Genomic DNA, 23,802 nt, shown 5'->3' on the forward strand with positions numbered 1-23,802 from the left:
AAAAAAGAAAACTGGGGCGGGGTGGGGAACTTGTTTTGACTAGGAACTGCAAAATTTGTTCCATCTTATGAAATCCAATTGTGAGTATACACATAAGATAGCCTTATTTATTTCCAAGAGGCATAACTTTTGCTTATTAAAGTTATAACTAGAGGTTGGCCTTCAAATGGCTCTATGAATGAAACAATCGATAGGAATACTTAAAGTATTTCTTCACTAAATTAGTGGAAGATTTTCAGATAATGATATAGGTACAAATGATCTGTAGATTAGCTTTATGGAAAAGATATAATACCAAACCAGCAATGAACAACAGTGGAAAATCTAGTTCTGAGAACACATAAAAATGAAAACCTTTCAAGATTTTTTCTCCCTCCTCTCAAGGGGTAGAGAAAAATTATTACTACATTGTCTCTTTCAGACTTGCTAGAACAAATCTGTCATTCCCTTAATTTTTCCTATATATTATTTTTGTTAAGATATTATGTGCCCTAGACCACGATGTGTGTTTTTCTAGGAAGCTTTAGACACCTGCCTTACTGAATTAGTAAGAGATGTGAATAATATGAAATCCACATGAAGAAACTGAAGTAATTCTTGCATGATTCATTCAAACAAAAGAGATGGTTTCAATCACAGTTACTTTCCTATCTCAAAGCCACACATACCAGTACAGTAACGCCCATTTGGAGCCAAGACAAATCCTGGTTTGCAGATGCACTTGAAGCTGCCATCTTCATTAATGCACATCCCATTCAAACACATGTTGGTAGTTGTACATTCATCATGATCTGCGGGAGGAGAGAGAGGGACTTAGACCACTGGTCTTGGGGGAACTACTTTCCTGTCCTTCCACAATCACCAAATTCCAGTACATAAATGAGCCATGTGCTCATAGGTTATTTCCCCCCGCCCCCTAATGTGAATACCAACTGAGTGAGAGCAAATAGTGTGGAGAATGTGAAGGGTCTTTAGTATAAGGGACATAAAGGAAAAGAGCTATGTAAAATTGTGCTTTAGTGGCTATTAAAACCACGTGAGTAGCATTTTATTTTGATTACCAAAAAAGATAATACGATTTCAGGGGAATGTCTCTTTTGTAAGGGAGAATAAAGCAATGACCAACTTCACTGCAAGTGAAATGATGTGGACTTTCATTGGTGGGTAGAATATGTGTTGCTCTGTGGTATAATGGTAACTGCTGCACCACTAGACGTCACCGGAAATACAAATTTTGAGATGTGATTATCACATATGCCAGACATTTTTATATTCCCTCAGACTGGGAGTGGAAGAAACCTTTTCCACCTTGTCAGTGTTGTAACACCAACGTGTGAAATACAGTAAATACTATACTTATTGCAAAGAATAATGGCTACTGACAATTAACCATATACCACACAGGAAATTTCCAGAAGCAGTAAAGTATTTATTGTTACAACATTTTCAAAAATATCTGTCCTTTCACTTTAATAGTTTTACGTTAAATGTATTGCTATTTTCCCTAAATCACCTGAAGAACTCTCACATGTGTGTTTGTGAGCTTTCATGGAAACCATATATATGGTTCTAAATAAAAATGTATATCCTTTAAAAATCTTTTGCAAGCAGGCAATTTCCATACCAACACAGTTTTTTCCATCTGTAGTTAATTCAAAGCCGGCATTGCAAATGCACTGGAAACTTCCATCTGTGTTAACACATCGACCGTTTTTACAAAGAACTCCATTCTGGATGCACTCATCAATATCTGCAAAAATTAAGAACAGCCAAGCATTATTCCTTTACAGTGATTATAGACAAAAAGAGTAAGATAATAAATTTAATTTTAAATATCTAGTTTATTTTTACATGTAATGTATAAGATCATGTTGCTTCTTTAGCCAAATTTCCATCTCTCACCAGCTTTTTTCCCCTTGGATAGGCAGGCGTAAGCAATTTTACAGTCCTGACTTATAGGAGCTGAAGAGGGAAAGAGAAAAATGAAATGGGGTGTGCAGTGAACCTCACAGAGGGCAGGTAGTGCAACTGGAATTACGGGCGCAGCTGTTTTTGACACAGTGGTAGAAGATCTTAAAAGTCAGAGCAAAAAGTAAGAATAAAGTAACTACGGAATATCTGGATTAAGAGCAGCATGATGAAAACTTCTAGAGTAAGGTGGTTCAAGCAACTACCTATGGATGAATAGGAAATGAAAAAGAAGACAAGCAGAGAGTCATCTGCTAAAGGAATTCTGAGATGAATGAGCAGTGAGGTAGAGAGTATGGACAATGGTGGTGAGTGTAGCAATAAAAAAAAAAAGTTAGACATAAGTTGATGATGGACTGTGTGTGAGGGTCAAAGAAAACAGTAGATTTACTAAATTTAAGTTCCACTAATATTTAAAGAGCAGTAATGCTACTAATATTAGTTGAAGAAAGGAAGCTGTGATATTCGGAAGGAAAATAAACTGAATTTTTGTGAAGCCAGATACCATGTTGCCTGGGTTACATATGCAAATAATGTTTATGTATAAAGGAAGCAGTTCTTAGGGTAGTATCAAATAAATCTGTAATAACGTAACAGCACTTATTTCACTCTATGTCTTTTTTTAAATAAATCTACTTCTAACCTCAACAGCCTGGGTCGCTGTATTTCATGGAACATTTTTGTATGTAAAAGCAAACTGCCTTACCAATGCATGCCTGCTTCGTAGGAGTCCTCTGGAATCCAGCATGACATTTACAATAATAGGATCCAGGTGTGTTAACACAATCTCCATTAGTGCAGGGATTTGATGTGCATTCATCAACATCTGTGAGCCGCAAAAGAAACCATTATAGACTTCACTCCATTTCTAGAAATGTTTGTTTAAAGTACATTTAGGCCTCCCAAATTTGAGAGGCCAGTCAGTGGTAATAGTCTAAATAGCAGAGTATTTATAAATGAATGAACATTCCTTTCTTCCAATACAGAGGCCAGTCTGGAGATTTACAAAAATATTGCCTATTGGATAGTACAAGGAAATTCACTTTAATCAAGAAATAATGCTTTTTCAATTTGAATAAGGCACAATAATTAAAAGCATAGGCTCTATAAAGACATAGCCATGAGTTCCAACAGGCTATCACACTTATTATCTTTAGTAGTCTGAGCGAGTAAATAGCCTCTCTAAGGTTTAGTACAGTGTTAGAAGACGAATTAAAGATTTTTTAAAATACATATTTATATTATATGTTGTCACTTCTATTAGTTTAAATGAAAGAAATTAATGAAATTTCTTGTTACTATTTTTTTGTGAACTCAACTATATATGTAACTACATATGCATTGAGGCTTGGGTAATATTTTGAAGTAACAGACATAGGGTGAGGTAGAAAATGGAAATTAATTAAAACAGAGCCTATTATTTCCAGTAGTTTTTTAAGTTTCTTTAGGATCTTGAAATTGGCACAGCAATTTTTTGCATAAAAACAAGTTTTATGCAAATACTAGTTCTGATTTTAAATGTGAGAAATGTCTCTGCTTTTCATTCAAGTCCTCCTGAGGGTTGATTAAATGCAAACCCATCACAGAGTTCAGGAACTGCACAACCAAATGGCAGACTGAACAGTCTGGCCTAGGAAATACCCAGAGAAATCATGTATGCCAGTGTTAGAAAAAGTTTAATTCATCTTCTTTCAGCAATGCTCACTAAATATTATTTTGAATGCTGGCAAATTAAAAACCTGGCAGGCTGATGAGGGCATAATGATTTGCTATTTTATATACATGTAGAAGTCACTAGCATATACAATTTCAGCTAAATTGGAGAGCACAACAATAAAATCAATTCACGGGTTTACCATTTTAATAAACAAATTACTCTTTTCACAGATGTTCTTAAAACAGGAACTGTACTCTATCAAACTCACTAACCTCAATTATATAAACACTCAGACTGAATGTAATTAAGCTCTCTCTGGTAAAGGAAGAGAAAAAAATCTCATAGCAAATAAAAACAAAGAATAATAAGATTAAATGTTTTTTCAATTAATCCAAAAACACCTTCAGCCGCCCATTAAGACTCACTTACATTTAAATTTTGGTTGATAACATCAATCCTACTGAGCCAAAGGAATGTAGCAAAATGAGAAAAGAGAGAATTTAGAGCGTTAGCAAGCATATAAAATATAATTAAGGGACTTTCTAATACAAAATATCACCTTTAGTTTGCAGTGTTGAAGACCCCTTAGATTCTATGTGTACATAATTTTCAAATGTAACAATTAAAAACCTGTTGTAGATGCATCTTTATAGAAGCCTCATTGTAAAGCTCTGTTTTCATGAAGAACAGGAGATCATGCACCTCCCCCCGCCCCCGCCCCTTCAGGTAAACTTTCTGGGAAGCTGGCACTTTTCAGGACCTTTCCCTCCCCTTTGAGAACCTGTTGCTAAGGCCCCTAGTTGCTATGACAGCTCTGCCAGTTACTTTGCCATTAAGGCCTCAATTTATTTCTTTCCTTAACCCTTTAGGGCTAAAGGACCGGCGCACACAGAACATACAGTAGTCCACTTACTTATTTCTCCTTTGGAAGGGAAAACAATCACCAAAAAACTATTAGTGACTTTACAATCCATTACTTTAAAACACCATTTGTTTTCTAGGATATTGTAAGATTTTCAGTTTTAGACTAATCACAAATGATCATTGCCGTGTTCTGAAATGTATACCTCATGCCTCTATTTTGAGTCTCAGAGTGTAGTACTTCCAATTGTTCATCTTTGTTTTGCCTTGTGTAGAGGAACAGGAGTACTTAAATATTACAGTCTATACACTCTGATTTCTTTCCTGTGTTTTCTTCCTATTTCTTCCTATGATTTCTTCCTATGTTTTCTTTCTGAGCAGTTTTAAGCAAAATTCACAGAATTTTAAACGCCTAAAACAAATGAGGTAATTGAGAAAGACGTTGATTATCAAAATGGTTAAATTCTCAGGTACTGTTGGGGTAAGAAATATTTACTCTCGCAGAGTACTTTATATTCCAAAAATTTCAATTTGCAAGGGCTCTAAGATTACTTGTGGCTCAACAGAAACAGAAATTATTTCTTACTACTCCAAAATAGAATAATTTGAACGGAGTTAAAAACCACTGCTAACAGCAGTTCGACATACAGACAGTAAGAGTCAAAGAAATTCATTTTGGTGTAGAATTCTCAAAAAAAGTGAAAAATGTGATGAGTAAATAAAACCATTTTCAGGTCTCAGGAGTAACTCATAATAGCAAAATGGACCCAATTTCTATTTTCCTTGTGTTTGATCCTTTAATACAATTGTTGTCTTTCAAGTTTGTTATTCTTCAAAACACAGGTACTAATTAAAATAGTTGCCACTTTATCTTGGACTTATATTCTTTTAACTTTTTCTGATACCTCAGCTTGTTTATAAAGTCAAACTCAAACTGACTAGAAGTTGACTTTAGAAAAAGCAGAGAATGAAAAATATTAAAAACTCACTTTCTGAAAATATGCCCCAATACTGATCTTTGTCCCTACAAATTACAATGGTTATAAAGATAACTCTGCCTGGGTTTTAACTTGCTGGGTGATGAGATTAAACTAGAATGGAACTGCTTATAATAATGTTTGTGTAAAACACAGAAGTTTGAGATTTATATTGACACATTAACTGTGCATACACACAGTCCCAACACTACATTAGACAGAGTTTATAAAATGGGTGGCAACAGCCCCTCTTACCTGGGTTCTAGGAAAAGTAAGGATCTTAAGACATTCATGTGATTAGCTCATCTCTCGTGCATCTAGAGCAGTGCTAACTATTCATTTCCCTTGGGAGAATTGAAAAAACAGACACTGAAATCACTTTCTGTAGGGTGTAATTCTCCTGAGGAATCCTGGTTGAGAAGCCTGGGTTGGCAGCATAGCTACAGAAAGAACTGCTGATCCTTAAAGACAGTTTATCCTTATACCAATGGTTCACGACCCACCCCTCATTCCTCGCCAGAGGAGAGGTATTTTATTCGCTAGAATAAAGCGCACCCCACTGCTAACATGAAATAAATGGTGGTTTCTCGCTAATGTACAGAAAATATTTAACTTCTGGCCTACTTTCACTTGTTGTTTAATGAATCATGCAGTGACACATGAATGACAAATATTAATAGCAAAGCAAAAATAATCAGACTTCAGTTCGATAGAGCATAATTTTGTATATATGTGCGAGAGGGAATATTTTATATATTGCATGTTTATAATCATGTTTTCTGGTAGTAAAATCATTTTCAAGTCATATAATTAGATTAAACATATCAGTATTTCATGGTGTTCCAAAAATAACTACCTGGTCTATCACTTAAACAAGCATCAAGTAGTATCTGCTAAGCCAAGGCTGCTGTGTGTGGTTATATACTGTACAACCCGAGGGTGCACCAGTTATCTGTGAACAGTATGCTTTATAGTCGTGCAGTGCAAAACCTGTGCAATTGTACAAAGGGATCCTGAGCTAAGCCTTATTTAATCATTCTGATCTTACAGCTCTGTACACAGTTTAGAATGATCGTTTTTCCAGAACATCATATTTGGCTCACATTTCCTTCATAATCACAGTGCACTTAGACCTTTCCAGTTTAACTTGGCAAAATTATAATACTAACTCTCTGTTCTTGGCCTCTCATCTATATTTTATAGCAGAAGACCTGAACCCAAATCTGGTAGTTAGGGTTATACTAATTATAAAACATATACATGATTATTTGCTAATATGATGAATAAATGAAAGAATAACCACAAAATAGTTCAATTCCCATGGTCCTAAAACTACTCTTAATAGATCCTCAAAACTCACATTATGAAATCCAATAGATTTCTTCCTTAATGTATCTGATTTTTTTGCCACATTTAACATTTGATACTACCTTTCTCTGGAAAGTATACCCTCGGATAGCTTCAGTGACATTATACTTTCTGGATTATTTTTCTGTTTCTCCAACACAATTACTAAGTTTTTTTTAATGGATTTCCTAGTTCCACAAGGTTCTAGCCACAGTACTGCTATATCTTCTCATGTTTCCTGTCTAGTCTGGGTGACAATATTCACCCTCATGATTCTAACAGCCACCTGTATGTTATTGACCTGTAACTCTAGCCCTGATCACTCCTCTTAGCTTTAGACCTCTGTAATTAAATGTCCTGGACACTTAAAATTCAATATGTCCAAAAGAAAGTCATCAACTATTCTCTCCCAATCTGTACCTTCCTCGGCATGTCAATCACACTACCACATACCCAGTGTTGTTCAGCTAAGAAGGAAAGAAAAGGAGAGGCAGAGACAGAAATCACAATGCTAGGATCTGAAAGGGTGCTCCTGAAGCAGTCTAGCCCAGCAGAAGGTTAAGGGAGCATGGGGAAGACACAGGAGAGAAAGCCTGGAAATTAACTTTACTTCAAAAGATCTTTTAAAAAATCATGTTCGGTCCAATTTGTTCCTGTAGTCTAAAAGCAATCAAAAAACTAAAGACTAAAACATCATGAGCTCACCTATGCAATCCCCGTTTGCATCTTGCTTATAGCCCATGTTGCATTCACATCGGTAGCTAGAAACGGTAGGTATGCAGCGTCCATTTAAACAGAGATTAGCATGGTGCTTACAGATATCTATTGTCTGGTTCAGAATAGCTATAGAAAATTAAAAAAAACAACAAAACATAAGATATAGTTCATCATTACAACATGGATTACTTTTCCGAGAGTCAATTTTTTAAGAGATATTTAACGATACATTAATTAGGTATATATACCAAAAGGTCACGTTGTTTTATATATTTTTTAAACTTTAATGTTGAGGATATAAAATATATTCTTGAGACACATGATTTCTTAAGTTATGTATCTGGAGACTGCCTATAATGTCTTTTTAAGTTTTCCGGAATGTTCTACTGTATATTTGAATGCTTTCCATTTCTTTTTTGTAACTGTGTTGAATATTCAGATATAGTAAATAGGCAACATGCCAAAAAGAATAAACATAACACTGTAGGACATCATTAAATATTATTAGAAAGAGCAGTTCTTTTAAAAAGAATGAACTTAAATGTCAAGTACATCAATGCCAATTCTGACCTGAAGCCCGCAGTTCTCCATTTCTTAAGTTATTCAACAAAAAAGGGTGAAGAAAAGAAAGATATTTCATTATAATATTTGGATAGGCACAGAGCAAGATTTATTCAGTTTATCTCAGCTGAGAAATGGTTTTGGAAATAATTCAAGAGGTGTATGAACAGGGCAGCTGTAAACGGCCAAATGAAATACACTGGAACCAAAAACGTGCTCTTGAATGGTGTCATCTGAGTTGGAGTATTACTGTGTTCTCATCTCTATTTTCAAAGTAAGCCTGGGTCACTCATTCTTTTCTCCAATTTGAAAAGTTTATGGAACAGAAAAATAATATTTTCCTAAGAATTTTTTATTACTGTATTATATTTTAGACCCTGAAATAGGCTTTTACGCACACACATGCGTGTGCGTGCGCGCGCGCGCACACACACACACACACACACACACCCCTTTTGGGAAAAAAGTTAGGAAATAAAATATCATTTAAGGCATAAAACTAAAGAGTTTACACAAAATATGAATACTCACTTAGTCCGGTGATGATGGGCCCCTGTCCCCCGGCCCCTACACCCGCTCCCCCAACGCCGGGAGAAAAGCCATTGCCTCCAGGGATGGGGATGAAGCCTGCCCCTCCTGGGCCATAGCCATTGCCATTGCCACTTGGGGCAAAGCCATTCCCCCCAGTGCCTCCAGGTCTGGAACCAGCACTCCCTGGAATCCCTCCTATTGGAAGTCCATCCATGCAAAGTCTGCGGTATTCCTCTACAAGAAAAGAAAGCTCAGTTAAACATTAATGGAAGTCTTTCTACAGAACAAGAGCTATCTATCTACTGTAATGATCACTTTAGCTTATCTATACTACATGATGTGAGTAAGCAGGGTATTATCTTGATAAATGTTTTCAATGCTAGCAGTAGTAGGAAAAGGTATAGATGTTTCAGAAAATAAATTGAAACCTATATGCTATATTTTAACTGAATTGCATAACCAAAGAATCATCTGTATGAGCATTTTGATTTTATGTCCCTTAGTGAAACTCATAACATTCCAGAAATAACTATTACTGCATGAAGTTTACTTGAATGAATGAAAATTAAAGCTTTAAGTAATTCATTCTGTATATTTGATTTTACTTGAAATTTCATCAGCACTGCACCTACACATTTTCCTATTACTTGTCTTCTCTTTAAGGGGTTAATATGGCTTCAGAATAATATATTTTCTAATGTGGATTTTAACAGAAGATGGTATTTAATAAGCTTTTAAATCTGCTCTTCATTTATCCAAGTATAGAAGTTGAGAGAAAAGCAGCAAGAATATAGTGCTTGCCTTATTTCCTTAACTATTGTCAGAATTAGAAAACTATTTCAGAAGAAACAAAAATTGTTTAACTCAAGTAATTGTTTCAGTATTATCCTTAAGACTATATATTACTATGGAACTATGAGTTTCCAAAATTCTATACTATACACTAACTCTGCTCTAAAATTTTTTTCTACTTGATTTTGAAATTTTCTAGCTTAGAGATTTTGAAAGATCGTGCCTTCTTTTCTCTCTATAACGGTACATATAGATACATGTCTTTATAAATATATTTCAAAAAATTTAATAATTTTCAAAATTATAATTTAATGTGAAGACATGTAATAAAACACATTGATATGCTCCATGTGAAAACATTCACTGTATTTAACTATTCATATTCTATTAACAAGAGGAGCTACTTCTCATTCATCCTAAAGTAATTTCCTGATATAGCCTTGGTTATATGGTAGTTAATATAGCAAAGTGAATGAGAGGCATCCTCCTACCTTTTTATTCATAGTTTTCAGATCATTAAAAAAGAAGAAATATCTTAAAGGATTGGGACACTACACGATAAATGTGCTCCTGAAATAAAATATAAATGAAGGTAGAACTTTGTTATTCAAAGATATTCAATCTCTGGAATGAAAGATCAGGAGGTTGTAAAACTGAATTGAATACTGACATTCAAAATAATTTTGAAAAATACTTGCACAAACACAGGTCATAACAAGCTTTCAGGAATATTTCTGATATTAATAAATCGTGTATGATCAAAACTGATCCCAAACAGACATGCCATCCTATCCCTGACAAAAACACCTAAGTCATATTGAATACAGTGAAAGGAATACAAATAAGATCTGACTTCAAGGAGAAGAGCAAAGCACATTAGTACACTAGTATTAGTTTTCCTAACACTGTCTCTCCTGAAGAAACAAGCAGCAGGCTTCTTACCAGAGCCTCTGACGGGACAGGCTTCAGGAATGGTTCCAAGGCCCCAGCAGCGGCCAGGCTCACAGCAGCACTGCATTTTTGTCATTCTGCCAGGGAGTTCTTGTGCACAACGACCATTCACTAGGCCCGAGAAACACGTGCCTGTTCTTTGATCTGAACATGTGAAAATAAAATAGAAGACATGGCAGAATTATCTCAGGTTCTTACATCAATCATTTCATGTATTAAAAGAGGTTAAATGAAGTGAATTATTTTGTTTAATTTTTATTACATCTATTTACTCTCTTAATTTCTATTACATTTACTTATTCCTCTATTTATTTACTGAGCAAACATTCACTGAGCACCTATTCCATGCCACATCCCAGGGTTACAAAAATGAAAGGCATTAAGCAGATGTGAGCCCATACTGCAGAGAGAAGCCAAGCCCAGACAAATCTGGAGCTCGAAGGAAAGAAACAACCCGAACCCACTTTTGACTATCCAATCCCCAGTAGATGTGTACTGCTGTTTGCCACTGAGATTTTTGTGGGTTTTTGTTACATAGCAGTACCTGACTGATGCAAGTCTATTTTGGAAAGGTTGATCACAAGCAGCTCTTAGAGACAGTGACATCTGAGGAGAGACCTGAATAAAGTGAGATCATGAACCATGTAGTTATCTGAAGAGCAGTTTAAAGACAAATAAGGGGATGTGCTTGATATGTGTGAAAAATAAGGGCCCAGTGTGACTAGAAAAGAGCATGCAAAAGGGAGAGTGGAAGACTATGAGTTCAAAGAGGTATCATAAGCAAGGTCACATATAACCTTCTAGACCATTACGGAAGGACTTTTGGATTTTATTTGGAGTTCTTTAAGAGTCATTGGATGGTTTCAATTAGGAGAAAGACAATAGTTCACTTTTTTTCTTTTTAATCTCTCTGGTCACTGACTGTGGTAAGCACAGGACGACCAGTGAAGATGATATCAAAGACCTTCAGGTGAGAAATGATGGTAGCCTGGATGAGGGTAGTGGCAGTGAAGATGATGACAGTGGTCAGATGACAGACATATTTTGAAAGTACAGCCAATGGGAACTTATTTGGGTATAGAGTATGAGAGAAAAGAAAATTTCCTAAGTTTCGATTTACACAACTAAATGGGGATAACAAGGGAAGAAGTAGGATTAGAGCACATAATACAAGGCTCTTCTTTAAAATGTGTTACATTTAGAATGTTGACTTTTGAGCCTAGAACCCAGAGGAATGGTCAGGCTGAAGATATATACCTGTGAGTTATGAGTGTATATATACGGTGTGTAAGCCATGGTGCTGAATGAGACATTTTCAAGAAATAGGGGCAATGAATTATGTCAAATGGTAATTAAAAGTAAAGTAAGGTAAGGTTTCAGAATCACTACTGGGTTTGCAGGACCATGATGTTAAGAAGTTTGTGCCTTATCCTGCGGGACTGGGAGTAGAGAAATAATATGATCAAAGGGGGCTATAATAAAGATCACTCTGGCAGCACAGTAGAGAATGGATCAGAATGGCAGATAAAGGCTAGAAGATAGCATCAGAAAAGTATATAAAATGCAAAATTGCATAGGGATAAAATATTAATATCACCTACAAACTCTGTGGGTTTATAAAGGAAGCTGCCTTTATTGTAGGCCATGAAAAAAACTTAATCTATTCACTATCCACTATTCAATTTTTATCAAGATGCACTCAAAGATTTTCTGTCTATGACCACAAGAAGAAAGATGTACCACAACAATCAGGAATTGCATATCAATAATGAAGATGAAACTACTAATTACAAATAATTCCATTAACAGGTAAAGCCCCAATTTTTTGTACTAGATATAGAGTTTAGAATAAATTTATTTCCTCAAATAGTCCATAGTATACCTCAGGTTGCTTCTAAGCTATTACTAAATAAATGAATTGGCTTTAAGATACTCCACATAAGAATCAGAACACCTCCTTCCATGCCCCAGAACGACCAAACGGATAGTCTTCAACTTATGATGGTTCGACTTAACAATTTTTTGACTTTATGAAGGTGTGAAAGAGATACTCATTCAGTAGAAACCATACTTTGAATTTTGAGTTCAATATTTTCCCAGGCTAGAGACATGTAGTATGATACTCTCTTATGATGTTAGGTAGCAGCAGTGAGCTGCAACTCCCAGCAAGACACACAACCACCAGGGCAAACAACTGATACTCTACAGTGTGCTGTGTTCCCAGCATTTTTTTTTTTTTTTTTTGGATATTGAGTGCCGAGTACACTTAAGGTAGGCTAGGCTAAGCTATGATGTTCGGTTGGTTAGGTGTATTAAATATGTTTTTGACTTAACTGTATTTTCAATTTACAATAGATTTATCAGGATGTAACCTTATTGCCAGTTGAGGAGCATATGTACTAAATTCAATGCATGCATACATGCGTACTTAAAACCACTGAAGATATTTCATAAACTTCAGAAGTTGGACTTGGACAGGCTGTCACTGGGAATAGTTTCACCGGCAGGTTTCTATTCCTAAGAATGAGCCAGGAAAATTATTTTTGAAATATTCATTCCAGGAACCCAAAGTATCATATTCTTAGATTCACTTGATTGCTACAATCCTCGAGAATAGGATGCAAATTAGGATAAGAAAGTACTAAACTCTTAACAATAATCACAGTTATGAAAGTACTACAAGGTAGGCCGAATTATATTTATCTCTCTAAGGCTTTTGCAAGGAGCAGGTGGTACTGTAAATTTTGAAGAAAACACAATGGCCTTGAATCAAGAGACCTAGGTTTACATCAAAATATTAACTGTTTAATTTTGCAACTATATTTAACTCTTCTTTGCCATGGAAATGGGTTGGTGAATAAATTAAATAAAACGACATACGTTGTTTATAGTAAAATGGTGGATTAGCTAGCTACCCTGAACGTCTCTCCCAACAGAAATACCCAAGATAAAATATGAAAAACTATTTACAAAAATACATAGCCTAGCTGGCATGAAAGAAAGGAAAATATAATAGAGTCTCAAAATGAAAACAGGAACTTTAAGAGGAAAATGCACAGCTAGGTTTGTAGTTTAAAGCTTCTGAAAAACTCTAGAGACTTTTAATTTCAACTCTGCTGGGTGAAGAAAAAAGAAAAGATATTTCCTAAGAATATGTAACCACAAGTTCTTCCTCACACAGACAGCTTTGAAGTCTCAATTCATATTAGGTTTGTGGTCTGAAAAACTTCAAAGGAGGAATGTAATATGAAGATGTCCTCAGGTAGGGGATTTTCCAAGCAACTGGCAAAAGCTAATACCACTGAGGACCAGTCTTAAAGAATTCTCATAGATAAAGTTCCAAGAAAAAGGAGTAGCTAACAGGAAAATAAATTAGTAAATAAACAGCACATAAAGAAACGAGGCTTAATGAACAAACGTTCGCTGAATGAATAGCAGATTTTAGATATTGCAATGATCACATCAATTCTGAGTATTAATTAATAATTCATTAAACATTAAAAACTAGATTATATTTGATATGTTTAAGGCAATTAAAACCTTAAAATGTGAGCAAGAAAAAAGTCTATAAGCAACAAAACGGACTTAAAAGAATTCAATGAAACTTCTCTAAATAGAAATGATTATAACTGAAATAAAATACTCAATATATTAAGCAGTGTATTGCACATAGATGAAGAGAGAATTACTGAGCTGGAAGATATAGCTGAATAAATTTACTTCAGTGTAGTTCAGAGAGACAGAGATGGAAAATGTTAAGAAATATGGAGGTGAGCTTGAAAAGGTGATATACATCTAATAGGAGCACTAGAAAGAGGTAATAAGCAGACTGGAGGAGAGGCAATATTCAACAGACAGTAGCTGAGAATTTTCTGACAATGTTGCAACAATCTCCCATCTAGGAATTCTAATAAATCCAAAGTGGGAAAAATAAAAAGAAATTTATAGTTTGTCACACTACTGTGAAACTATAGAAAAACAAAGAGAAAGCAAAGATCTTAAATACAGCTAGGGAAAAAAAGACAGATTACCTGCTAAAGGAATGATATTTGAACAATCACTGATTTCTTAACCAACGGCTGCTATAACACAATGGAATAGTATCTTCTGTACACTGCAATAAAATAATTGTCTACCTAAAACTCTGTACCACAAGAAACCATCTTTCCAGAGGGAAAATTAAGGTTATTTTCAGGAAAACAAAAAGAGAGAATTTTCTCCCAAAATGTTCTTGCTAAAGGAAATTTTATAAGTGCTTTAGGCAAAAGAAAAATGATACCAAGTAGAAGGGTTAAAATGCATGAAGGAATGAAGAGGAAAAATATTGTTAGATATCCGGGTAAAATCTAAACAAGCACTAACATATCAAACAGTAATAATAATGGTTAATTTGTTGTAAAGAGGGAGTGTCAATGGTTAGAATTTTTAAAATTCGGAAAGATCAAAGTTTAACTATTCTAATTTTCTTTCATTGTTTAGGTGTGGGTAAAAAAAAACACATTAATTTTAGACTTTAAGTTACATATGCATCTTAAAACAGCTAGGATAACCACTAAAATCACAGACCTAAGTATGTGACTTCTGAATAGAGGAAAAACAATGGAGTGTGGGGGAGGAAACTTAAATACATCCAAAGAAAGCAAAAAAGAGGATAAAAGTAATAAGAAAGCAAGATAAGTAGGAAGTACAAAGATAATAGAAATAAAAACAAATATATCAGCGACTATACTTAACACAAATAAATTTGTCTCCATTTAAAAGACAAAGATTTTTATACTGTACAAAAACTATTTAGATTTAGACTGTTTAAAAGAGACACATTTAAAACATAATGAAGCAGAAAAATTGAGAGGAAAAATACACAACAGGCATATACTTAAACCTTCCACTTCCACTCAAAAAAATGTTATGCAAAATAATATGAGATAAAATAGACCAAGAAAAAATATTTAGAAATAGACGAAGAAAAAAAAGAATTTTAGAAAGTCAATACTTTTGAAAAAATGGTTCAATTCACCAGGAAAATATAATATTTGTAAACATTCATCACCTTAAAACACAGCATCAAAATATATAAAACAAAAACTTAAAGAACCACACAGAGAAACTGAGAAATCTACCATCATATTGGGATATTTATATAACTCTTTCAGGAACTGATAGATACAGTAGACAAAATTCAGTAGATAGAGAGAAAATGTGAACAGTACAGGAACAAGTTTAGTCTGATGTATATATCTATGCAACGATTGAAGAAAACACATCTTTTTCAAGCCCACATGGGAGACTTGCAAAACAGGGAAACCCCTTATACTTCTAGATAACTCATGGGGTCAAATACAACAGCATATTGGAAATAAGGAAATATGTATAAAAATGAGTAGGTGCTCATCAGGACTCCATTGGGAATCTAAACATACCAGTCCCAAACTTTGGGAGTCTTCAATAATATTGTGAGGAGTCCACAAATCTATACTTACACTGAACATTGCACTGCAAGTGAAAAACACCTGAAATATATAGGTACTACTATGATTCCCATTTATGGGGATTCCACTGTGTCTAATAAAATATAAATTCACTTAAAATTATTACTTCATACCCAGTAGCTTTTTCATTACGTATTTTCTCTCTGTATTATCATCATGCATGGATCCGAAAACATTTTTGGTGTTAAAGAGGGGTCTTCAAATTGAATAAATATAAATAACTACCGTTCTACACAGTTTGGAAACCTCTTGTCAGTCCTATAACATGTATTGAAGAAAACCAGGTCGCCAGTGAGAGGGTGGAGGGGAAGAAAGAGAGAACCAGAAAGTAAATCGTAACTTTTTTTCACAAATTCCACAGTCTCTTCTAATAACACTGGTGAGGAAGCCATTGACCTCCAATCCTTTGAGTCAAAAACATACCAGGATGAGATACAGTGTAGGGTGATGTCTTCTATTTAAGGTCTCCCCAAAAATATATTTCGAAAACAAAACAGTGGCTAGGAGTTAGGTTATCTGCTTTGCATATCTGAAACTGCATGCCCATAGAAAGTATTGTGTTGAAATTGTGTCATATGGAAGAATATCTGAAATAAAAGAGGGACGCCCTATAGAACTAAGAGTTGACCAGAGACACCGTCCTTTGAAACAGGGAACCATTAGAGGCAAAGGCAGATGAAGCATATTTATTATACCATGAAGATAAATCCTTCTAATGCTTGCTATATGTTTAACTGTAGGACTGATATGTCATAGAAATGAAAACAGGTCTATTCCTCTAATAATGTCCTATCAGGAAGTCTTACTTAAAGCCACACTGAAAAAGAAGCAATCCATCTCCTCTGATTAAAATATAAATCTATCTTGAAGCAAAATAATGGTACTATTATCGGAGATTGTTTCATGGCTTGACATTTAGTCTAAACTTGGTTTAAGAGAACGAATGGTTAATTATAAACATGATGAAAACTTGGTAAAAGTTGTACCTTGAAATAAGTATGTCTTTAATGGGCTTTGCTCATTAAAAATGAAGGGTTCAGTCAGAAAACACCGCTGAGACAGAAAACCAGCTCGGGTCAGAATATCAGTGATAGTAGGTGTTTGGTAAATAGCAACCATTGTCTCAGGTTCCATTCCCTGATCCTCGAGCCCTGCACCCACTTCTTTAATGGTCTGGTGCCAACCTGAGTTCCCCTTGATTAATTCTGCAGATTCTTGCTGTTCCTGAATACCTTCATGTTGCTTTGTGTTTGCATTATACAAGACTAACTAGAACCAGGAACAATGAAAGAAAGAGAACCACTGTGGCTCAGGTTTACTTCCTCCTTTAAAACAGTGAAGTGTTTCTTCCTCACTATCTAACCTCTTTCTAGGACATTCTTCCTTAATTAAAACTACTACCCTTGTTCCTTTTATATGATTCTGAAGTTAAAACTAAAACACTATTCAGTATACTGTTTCATCTCTGTCTCCCCTTCTGACTTTAGTTAAATATTTTTAGGAATTTTGGGTTATCCTTTGTTATGTTGAAAATATGCACATGCATATGTAATCAACACCCATTATCATCTTGTATCAAGATCTTCCTCATTTCTTCAAAACAGTTTTTTTCCCCCATTGATTTGTGTCTCTGTCCTGCTCTAAAGTCTCTCACTGTCCTAAGGATCAACCTGAAACTCCTTTGCATGGCGATTAGGGATCTTAGAAATAGAACCTTAATCTCAACCCATCCTTTTCGTTTTATCTCCAGCTACTTTCTTCCTCAGCTCTCTTTCCCAGACACGGTCTTCTCATCATTTTCTGAGCCCACTCAGATACCCTCAGCACCCTGTAGTCTCGATCACATCTTTCTTGTTCAGAGCACCCTGTTCCTTTGGGCAACTCCCACCCATTTTTCATGGTCAACATTAGTGCTCATTTCTTCGAAAATTTTCACTACAATAATCAGATATTTCTTTTCGACTTACAGCATTTGTTGCCTAAAATATATTTAGCAATTAATCACCCACAGCCTCAAATTTTCTCTTATAGTATTATTTTTTATATTATATTTTCAGGTTTTGTTTTCTGAAGAATACTCCAAGGCAATATTGTGCACTGGAACTTTTGTTAAGGCTCAAGGAAATGCACTAGGATGTTGTGGCAAGGTCATATTACCATAGGATTTCTAAACGCTTGCTCTTGTTTTCTGAACTTCACTTGCTGCTGCTAGCACTTTCAAATCCCCCTGCTTAGGTTCCTTGCTAGAGCTCTGTGGGTACAATAGCAGCAGAGCCATTATCTTGCATACAGAATTTGCTCACTGCTGCTTGTCAATTCATTATTTACTCATTATTGGCTGTCAGTCACTCTTCTTGCCTATATTACAACATGAAAATTAGGTATTAATAATGCAAAGACACTGAATTCCAATAAGGGCCATTAAGCTGTGCTATGAAAAATGCTTCTAAAAAAGATTATTAGTTATGTTTCACCTCTTTTTAGAACTGACATACATTAGCACTTTGTTAAAAAAGAAAGGTCTTTCCTACATATTAAAAAAACGATGAAATACGCTAGATAAAATTAAATTATGAATTTGACTTTTATATTTAGCATCAAATGAAATGGGAAAACTATCCTCTTTTACAATTAAAATGCCCAGCTAAACTCTCCTTCCACATGAAATTATTTTCCTACGCATAAAAGAAAAAGGCAATATTGATGCTTCATAATGTGGTATACAGTCAGGATATTTTTGTTAACTAGAATAAAAAATTAGGGCAGCATTTAGCATATGCCACTTTTAGAATAAAGCTGCAAATAACAAGCAGTTTCATGTTCAAAAAAAGTTTTGAGTTCGTCGAACTCATTATTGTTAGCATATATGTGGTTATAAAATGAATAGCATGAAAATATCCATGATACATATAATTCAATCAGAAATAAATTTAATCTAAGAAAGTACAGACTCAGATTTTTAAAAATTAAAGTCCAAGATTTCTTACACATTAAAATGTTAGATTTATTTTTTCTCATATATGAAAAATACATACTTATTCCAAACATAACGTAACTATTCAAAAAATTTTAAGAGCTGCTTACTTAATTTTTACATTGGTTTCATAATTTTAGAGAGTATTCTCCCCTCCTTAGGGGTTTTCCTCTGTTCCTGGGTCAGGATGTTGATACTGAAATGAACGGGGGACTCAGACTTAGCACAGGAATCTTGCCTTGCTCTCAGGAGCACAAGCAGGCTCTCATGTTCTGAGCATCCAGGACCACCACTCAGTCTTATCACATCATGTCCAGCAGGATATCAAACGATGCAAAGCAGCTATTAACCAACATGAAATTCTCACCTTTGATATCATCCCATTTGTTCATTTGTTAGTTGGCCTGTTCATTTCAGAAAAGATTTACTGAGCCCAAACTTGTACGCAAGGTGCTACACAGACATAAAGCTGCATAAGGCAGGATCCAGTGGTACTTAGTCTGGCCAATGAACAGAGCACAAGTACCTGTGACAATATGATAAGCCCAGAAATGAAGGGAATGAAAAACATTATGGGAGGGGCTAATGAATTTTGTCCAACAAGAAAATGTGGGTTAGGTAGAAATGGCTGTAAAGAAACATGGTATCTAATTCGAGACTTAAAGGATGAGTTGACTTTTAGTGAGCATAGAGGGGGATATCAAGATGCTTCAGGCAGAGGGGACACTGTGGGCAAAGGCCTGGCACTGTGCTCATGGCAATGAGAGAACTGTGATTGTCAAGTGGTAAATGGTTAGAGATGCGTCCTAAATACAGGCTGAGTCAGGTTCTAAAGGGCTTTGAATATCCAAGAAAAGACTTAAGACTTTATGTAGAGAGGTAAGACACAGAGTTTATTATGAGTTAGTGGAAACCAAATAGGTGACATTGAAGAAAAACCACCTCACTAAATCATTAGGAATATTGATCTTGACTATCTGAATATGATAAAGAGTATGCCTCTTTTTCAATGCAAAGAAAAAAAAGAACACAAGTTTACTAAATTACTAAAGGAAGATTTAGCACTTTAAGAAATCAAATAGAAATAATTTAGAAAAACGAAATAAAACAGTAACATCTGTTATGGCAAATTCTACTTTCTAACTAGCTTGTCTCTCTTCTTACCCCTCTTCACCCCTATTCTAATTCATTCTCAAAGGCCTTCAGTTACTCTACATTGCCTAGCATTTGGCACCTTATTTGGCATTTCCAGAATTTCATGGTAATAACCTTACTTATTTCTCCAGCCATATTTCTTCTAGCCATATTCTAGAATGTAAGTTTCTTGAAGCCAGGGTCTATGTCTACGGCATCCAGCCAATAATGTTCAGTGATGACTTCTAAATTGACATTTCTCCTACAGAGCTGAGTCTATGCCTGTTTCAAGCTGATAATTGTCTGCCTGTGAGTGTGTGTATGCACACATTATTTACCTACACAGTTTAAGAAAATTAAGCCAACTGTAGTTCTACTAATTTTCCATTCTCATAGCTGTTAAATTATGTTAAATGAATCAAACTTATGCAGTGTGCTAATTGGCAACATTGACCCTAAAAATAGTAGTTAATTTGCTCAGTTTTACAGACTTCACGTGTCACTAAAAATGTTTTACCTAGTATAAGGCAGAATCTCTGATTCATTCATGAAGAACAAACAATTATCATTCAAATTTCATCATTCCAAGACTGGAAAAGGAGGCTCCAAATGGACATCCTGCTTCTCAGTGCAGACTATCTCCACAATGATAGAGAAGCCACTCATGCCGGAGACCTTAATATCTAGGCACAGGGTCTCTGCCACCTTAAAGTAGGTAAGAAGGCAATGTAATCTCATAGTAACACAGATGCAGGAGTCACAGAGACATGGATTCAAATCCTAGCTCCATTTATTGGCCCTGAAACACATGCGAAAGTCACCTTCTCTCTCTAAACCTTAGTTCCTTCATCTCAATAATTATACCTATCGCGCAGGGCTATTATAAGTATTACAAAACATAATATATGAGTCCAGTGCTGGCATATCTTTCTCTTCCTCCTCCTCCCCACTAATAATAATAATAATAATGAGAAGGAGGAGGAGGAAGAAAATAATGAGAAGAAGGAGAAGAAATATCTTATTGAACATTTACTAGGAGAAACTGAAGTACAGAGAGGTCAGTAGCTTGCCCAAGGCCCCAAAGCTATGAGATAATGGGGTAATGCAGATGTCTAGTTCCTTACTATGACATGTATTTCAGGAATACAATGTGTCGCTTTTACTACCACTACCACTGTTTCTTGTATTACTGTTATTGCTACTCTTCTACTACAATTTATGATGACAATATAGTATTCTAAAGGCAGGGTCTACATCTCTCATGTTTACTGTTGATGGCCGAAACTAGTATAGTGTCAGGCATATCAGAACATTTTATTATTAAATGAATTCAGGCCATAGTCCTTTTGTTGGTGAGACAGGACTTCTAGCTTACATCCCTGACTCTCTGTATTTCTATTTCATCAACCCAGTTCACTTGGGCACTGTCATCAGGATCCACTAAGGCCCTGGCAGTTAGTTGCTGACATATCCTTTTGGTGGGAGAGGGAGTCACTGTCTAGATGACTATCCTCTAGTGAATCAAGCAACTCCATCTTTGGGTACTGGTTTAATTTTCCTAATTCCTGTATCACATGAATCTTTAGTGCCCTGAAGTCTAAGCTTGCTCAATAATGGATGACCTACACATGACCGAAAAGCACTCTTCCATTTTTCTAAACAAAGGAGAACGTACAAATATATTTGGCTTCAATTTGAATATACTAAAAGAGCAAAGTTAAAGGTGTCAATTTCTTTTTTTATAACTATTTTCACTAGAATAAACAAAGTCTAAGTAAACAAAACATTGACTACATTCATGATTCCCAGCAATGAAAGAAACTTTAATTACTACATTCTTTCTCCAAAGCAGATTTTTAAAACTCTTTCTCATGCCTTTGTGTCTCTAACATTGGACAAGAGCAATGTCTTGAGGAAGTCTTTCTTCATTTTCAAAATGACTTTGACAACATAAAACAAACCCAGATGGCTTCTGAAACTGCAGTCTGGCAAAGAGCACCTGGTTTATCAATCCTTAGATAGTGGGACCATTTATTTTAAACGACTCTTTCAGCCATTTTCCCAATAGTTTTATAATCGTTGCCATTCTCATACCTGTTTGGGCTGTTCTGTCATTATAAAGAAACAATGTATTGTATCTTCAAAAATACAAGGCTTACCGATGCACCGAGAGCCATCTGTCGAAGTTACGTATCCACGTGGACAAACGCAAAAATAGCTTCCCACAGTGTTGGAACATTCACCAGTTTCACATATCCCAGGAATGACGCTGCACTCATCGATGTCTAATCAAGGAAGGAAGAAGACGATTGAGAAAGGCCTTCATTAAAGAGCTTTTAAAAGGGATTAAAAAAAAGAGTAGGAGAGCACTCATGGTTGATTAGGTCAGATCGTATAACCCTGAAGATACTCTTGTTTCAGGCCCTAAAGAATTTCTCACATATATCTATGGGAACTGAGATGAAAGTCAACTCCCATGGCAGTAAAACAAAGCCAACTAAAGCAAAACTCTATATCCTTTTTTTTTTTCAAATGCAATTTAAATTGGGAATAAGTAAAGATGTTAATGTTTTAGTTTCCACTCTACATCAATTAGGAATTATTCTATTACAGCTTTTAAAGAGATTATATTTTGAAATATGGAATAGCTACATTTAACATTTTTATAGCTAATTTTTACACTAATTATTTGAACCAATGGAAGATGGAATTTTTTTTTTTTTTTCCTAGCGGGCTTCAGGAAATGTTTTTGTACTTACATCTGAATATGGGTATACTTGACATTCTGGGAATTCATTTCAAATCTAAAATAATACAGAAACATGGCAAAGGACAAACTTGGGGGGCTTTGGGAGGTGTCCAGTTTTCCCAGCGAACCTCCCTGCACTTATTCATTCAGCTTACTCAATGCTGGGACTAGTCTATTCCCTTTCACATTAATGAAAGGTCTGCTTTCTTTTAAACTTTCCCTAAAGCAGGAAACCTGGCCATTTATATAAGCTTTAATGCCCTTTTTTTCTAGTTCAATAAGCTGAGAGAGGTGGAAAGTCAAACAAAGCTACAATTAGGTACGCTGGGAGCTAATTGCTAATACATTTAAAAGGAAATGAGCCATTGTGAGAAAAATCCTGCCATGAATGTTGGGAGTTGGTTGTCCTTTTGAAGGACTAGAGCTAGCAAAGGCCAGTGAATATAGGGACCAATTTTATAAAAGCCACAAACAGATAATTACTAAAATGTGAATCTGAGCATTTAATTTCTTTTAGTTGCATTTATTTTTTTAGGAATGTATTAATAAAAGCACAAAAATGATATTGTTATTGTGAATATAAGAAAAACTTTAACCTTCATAATTAAAATAAACAGTTGGCAATACCTTTTGAATTCTTCTATTGTTCTGTTCATCTTTTTGTTTCCCATTCATTTTGACAAGTCACTTTTACCTATGACTTGTATCAGGAAATAACTATATGCTTGTATGTCTTCTTGGAATATTCATATAAAAAAAGTTCCCAGATTCAGACATTCTCTGAAATAATATCTTCATTTGAGGCTTAACAGTTAGCCACTGAAGGCACAGTTGTACAAATTAAAATCTACCAGTTCCCTGAGAGACCAGAATTCTAACATGAATTGACTGCATGAGGAGCAAATATATAATGTGGTTAGTTGCCATCAGATTTAATCCAATAAAATAAAACCACGTGTGCAAAATCAGGACCTGTTGCATCTTGTGTTGCTATCTTAGTGCAGTGCATCGTCATAAAACTGAATGTGGATTCAGAAGAGAAAGGAAACTAGAACAGCTGTACTTTGATTATTAATAAATTGATCAATCGCTTC

At 35.1% G+C, this 23,802-nt stretch overlaps 1 protein-coding gene across 1 annotated transcript in view; it reads right to left on the reverse strand.

Moving 5' to 3' along the window:
- Positions 1 to 23,802, reverse strand: part of FBN2 (fibrillin 2) — a 249,568-nt gene that overhangs the window by 101,426 nt on the left and 124,340 nt on the right. Inside the window, exons 8-14 of the mRNA XM_011358347.2 lie at positions 22,119 to 22,244; positions 10,354 to 10,506; positions 8,620 to 8,853; positions 7,516 to 7,653; positions 2,675 to 2,794; positions 1,625 to 1,750; positions 669 to 791 (exon numbers count right to left, since the gene is read on the reverse strand). Coding sequence (XP_011356649.1) covers positions 669 to 791; positions 1,625 to 1,750; positions 2,675 to 2,794; positions 7,516 to 7,653; positions 8,620 to 8,853; positions 10,354 to 10,506; positions 22,119 to 22,244 — 1,020 coding nt within the window. The remainder of the gene's footprint in view (positions 1 to 668; positions 792 to 1,624; positions 1,751 to 2,674; positions 2,795 to 7,515; positions 7,654 to 8,619; positions 8,854 to 10,353; positions 10,507 to 22,118; positions 22,245 to 23,802) is intronic.

This window comes from Pteropus vampyrus, unplaced genomic scaffold (assembly GCF_000151845.1).
Source record: "Pteropus vampyrus isolate Shadow unplaced genomic scaffold, Pvam_2.0 Scaffold39, whole genome shotgun sequence".
NCBI lineage: Eukaryota > Metazoa > Chordata > Mammalia > Chiroptera > Pteropodidae > Pteropus > Pteropus vampyrus.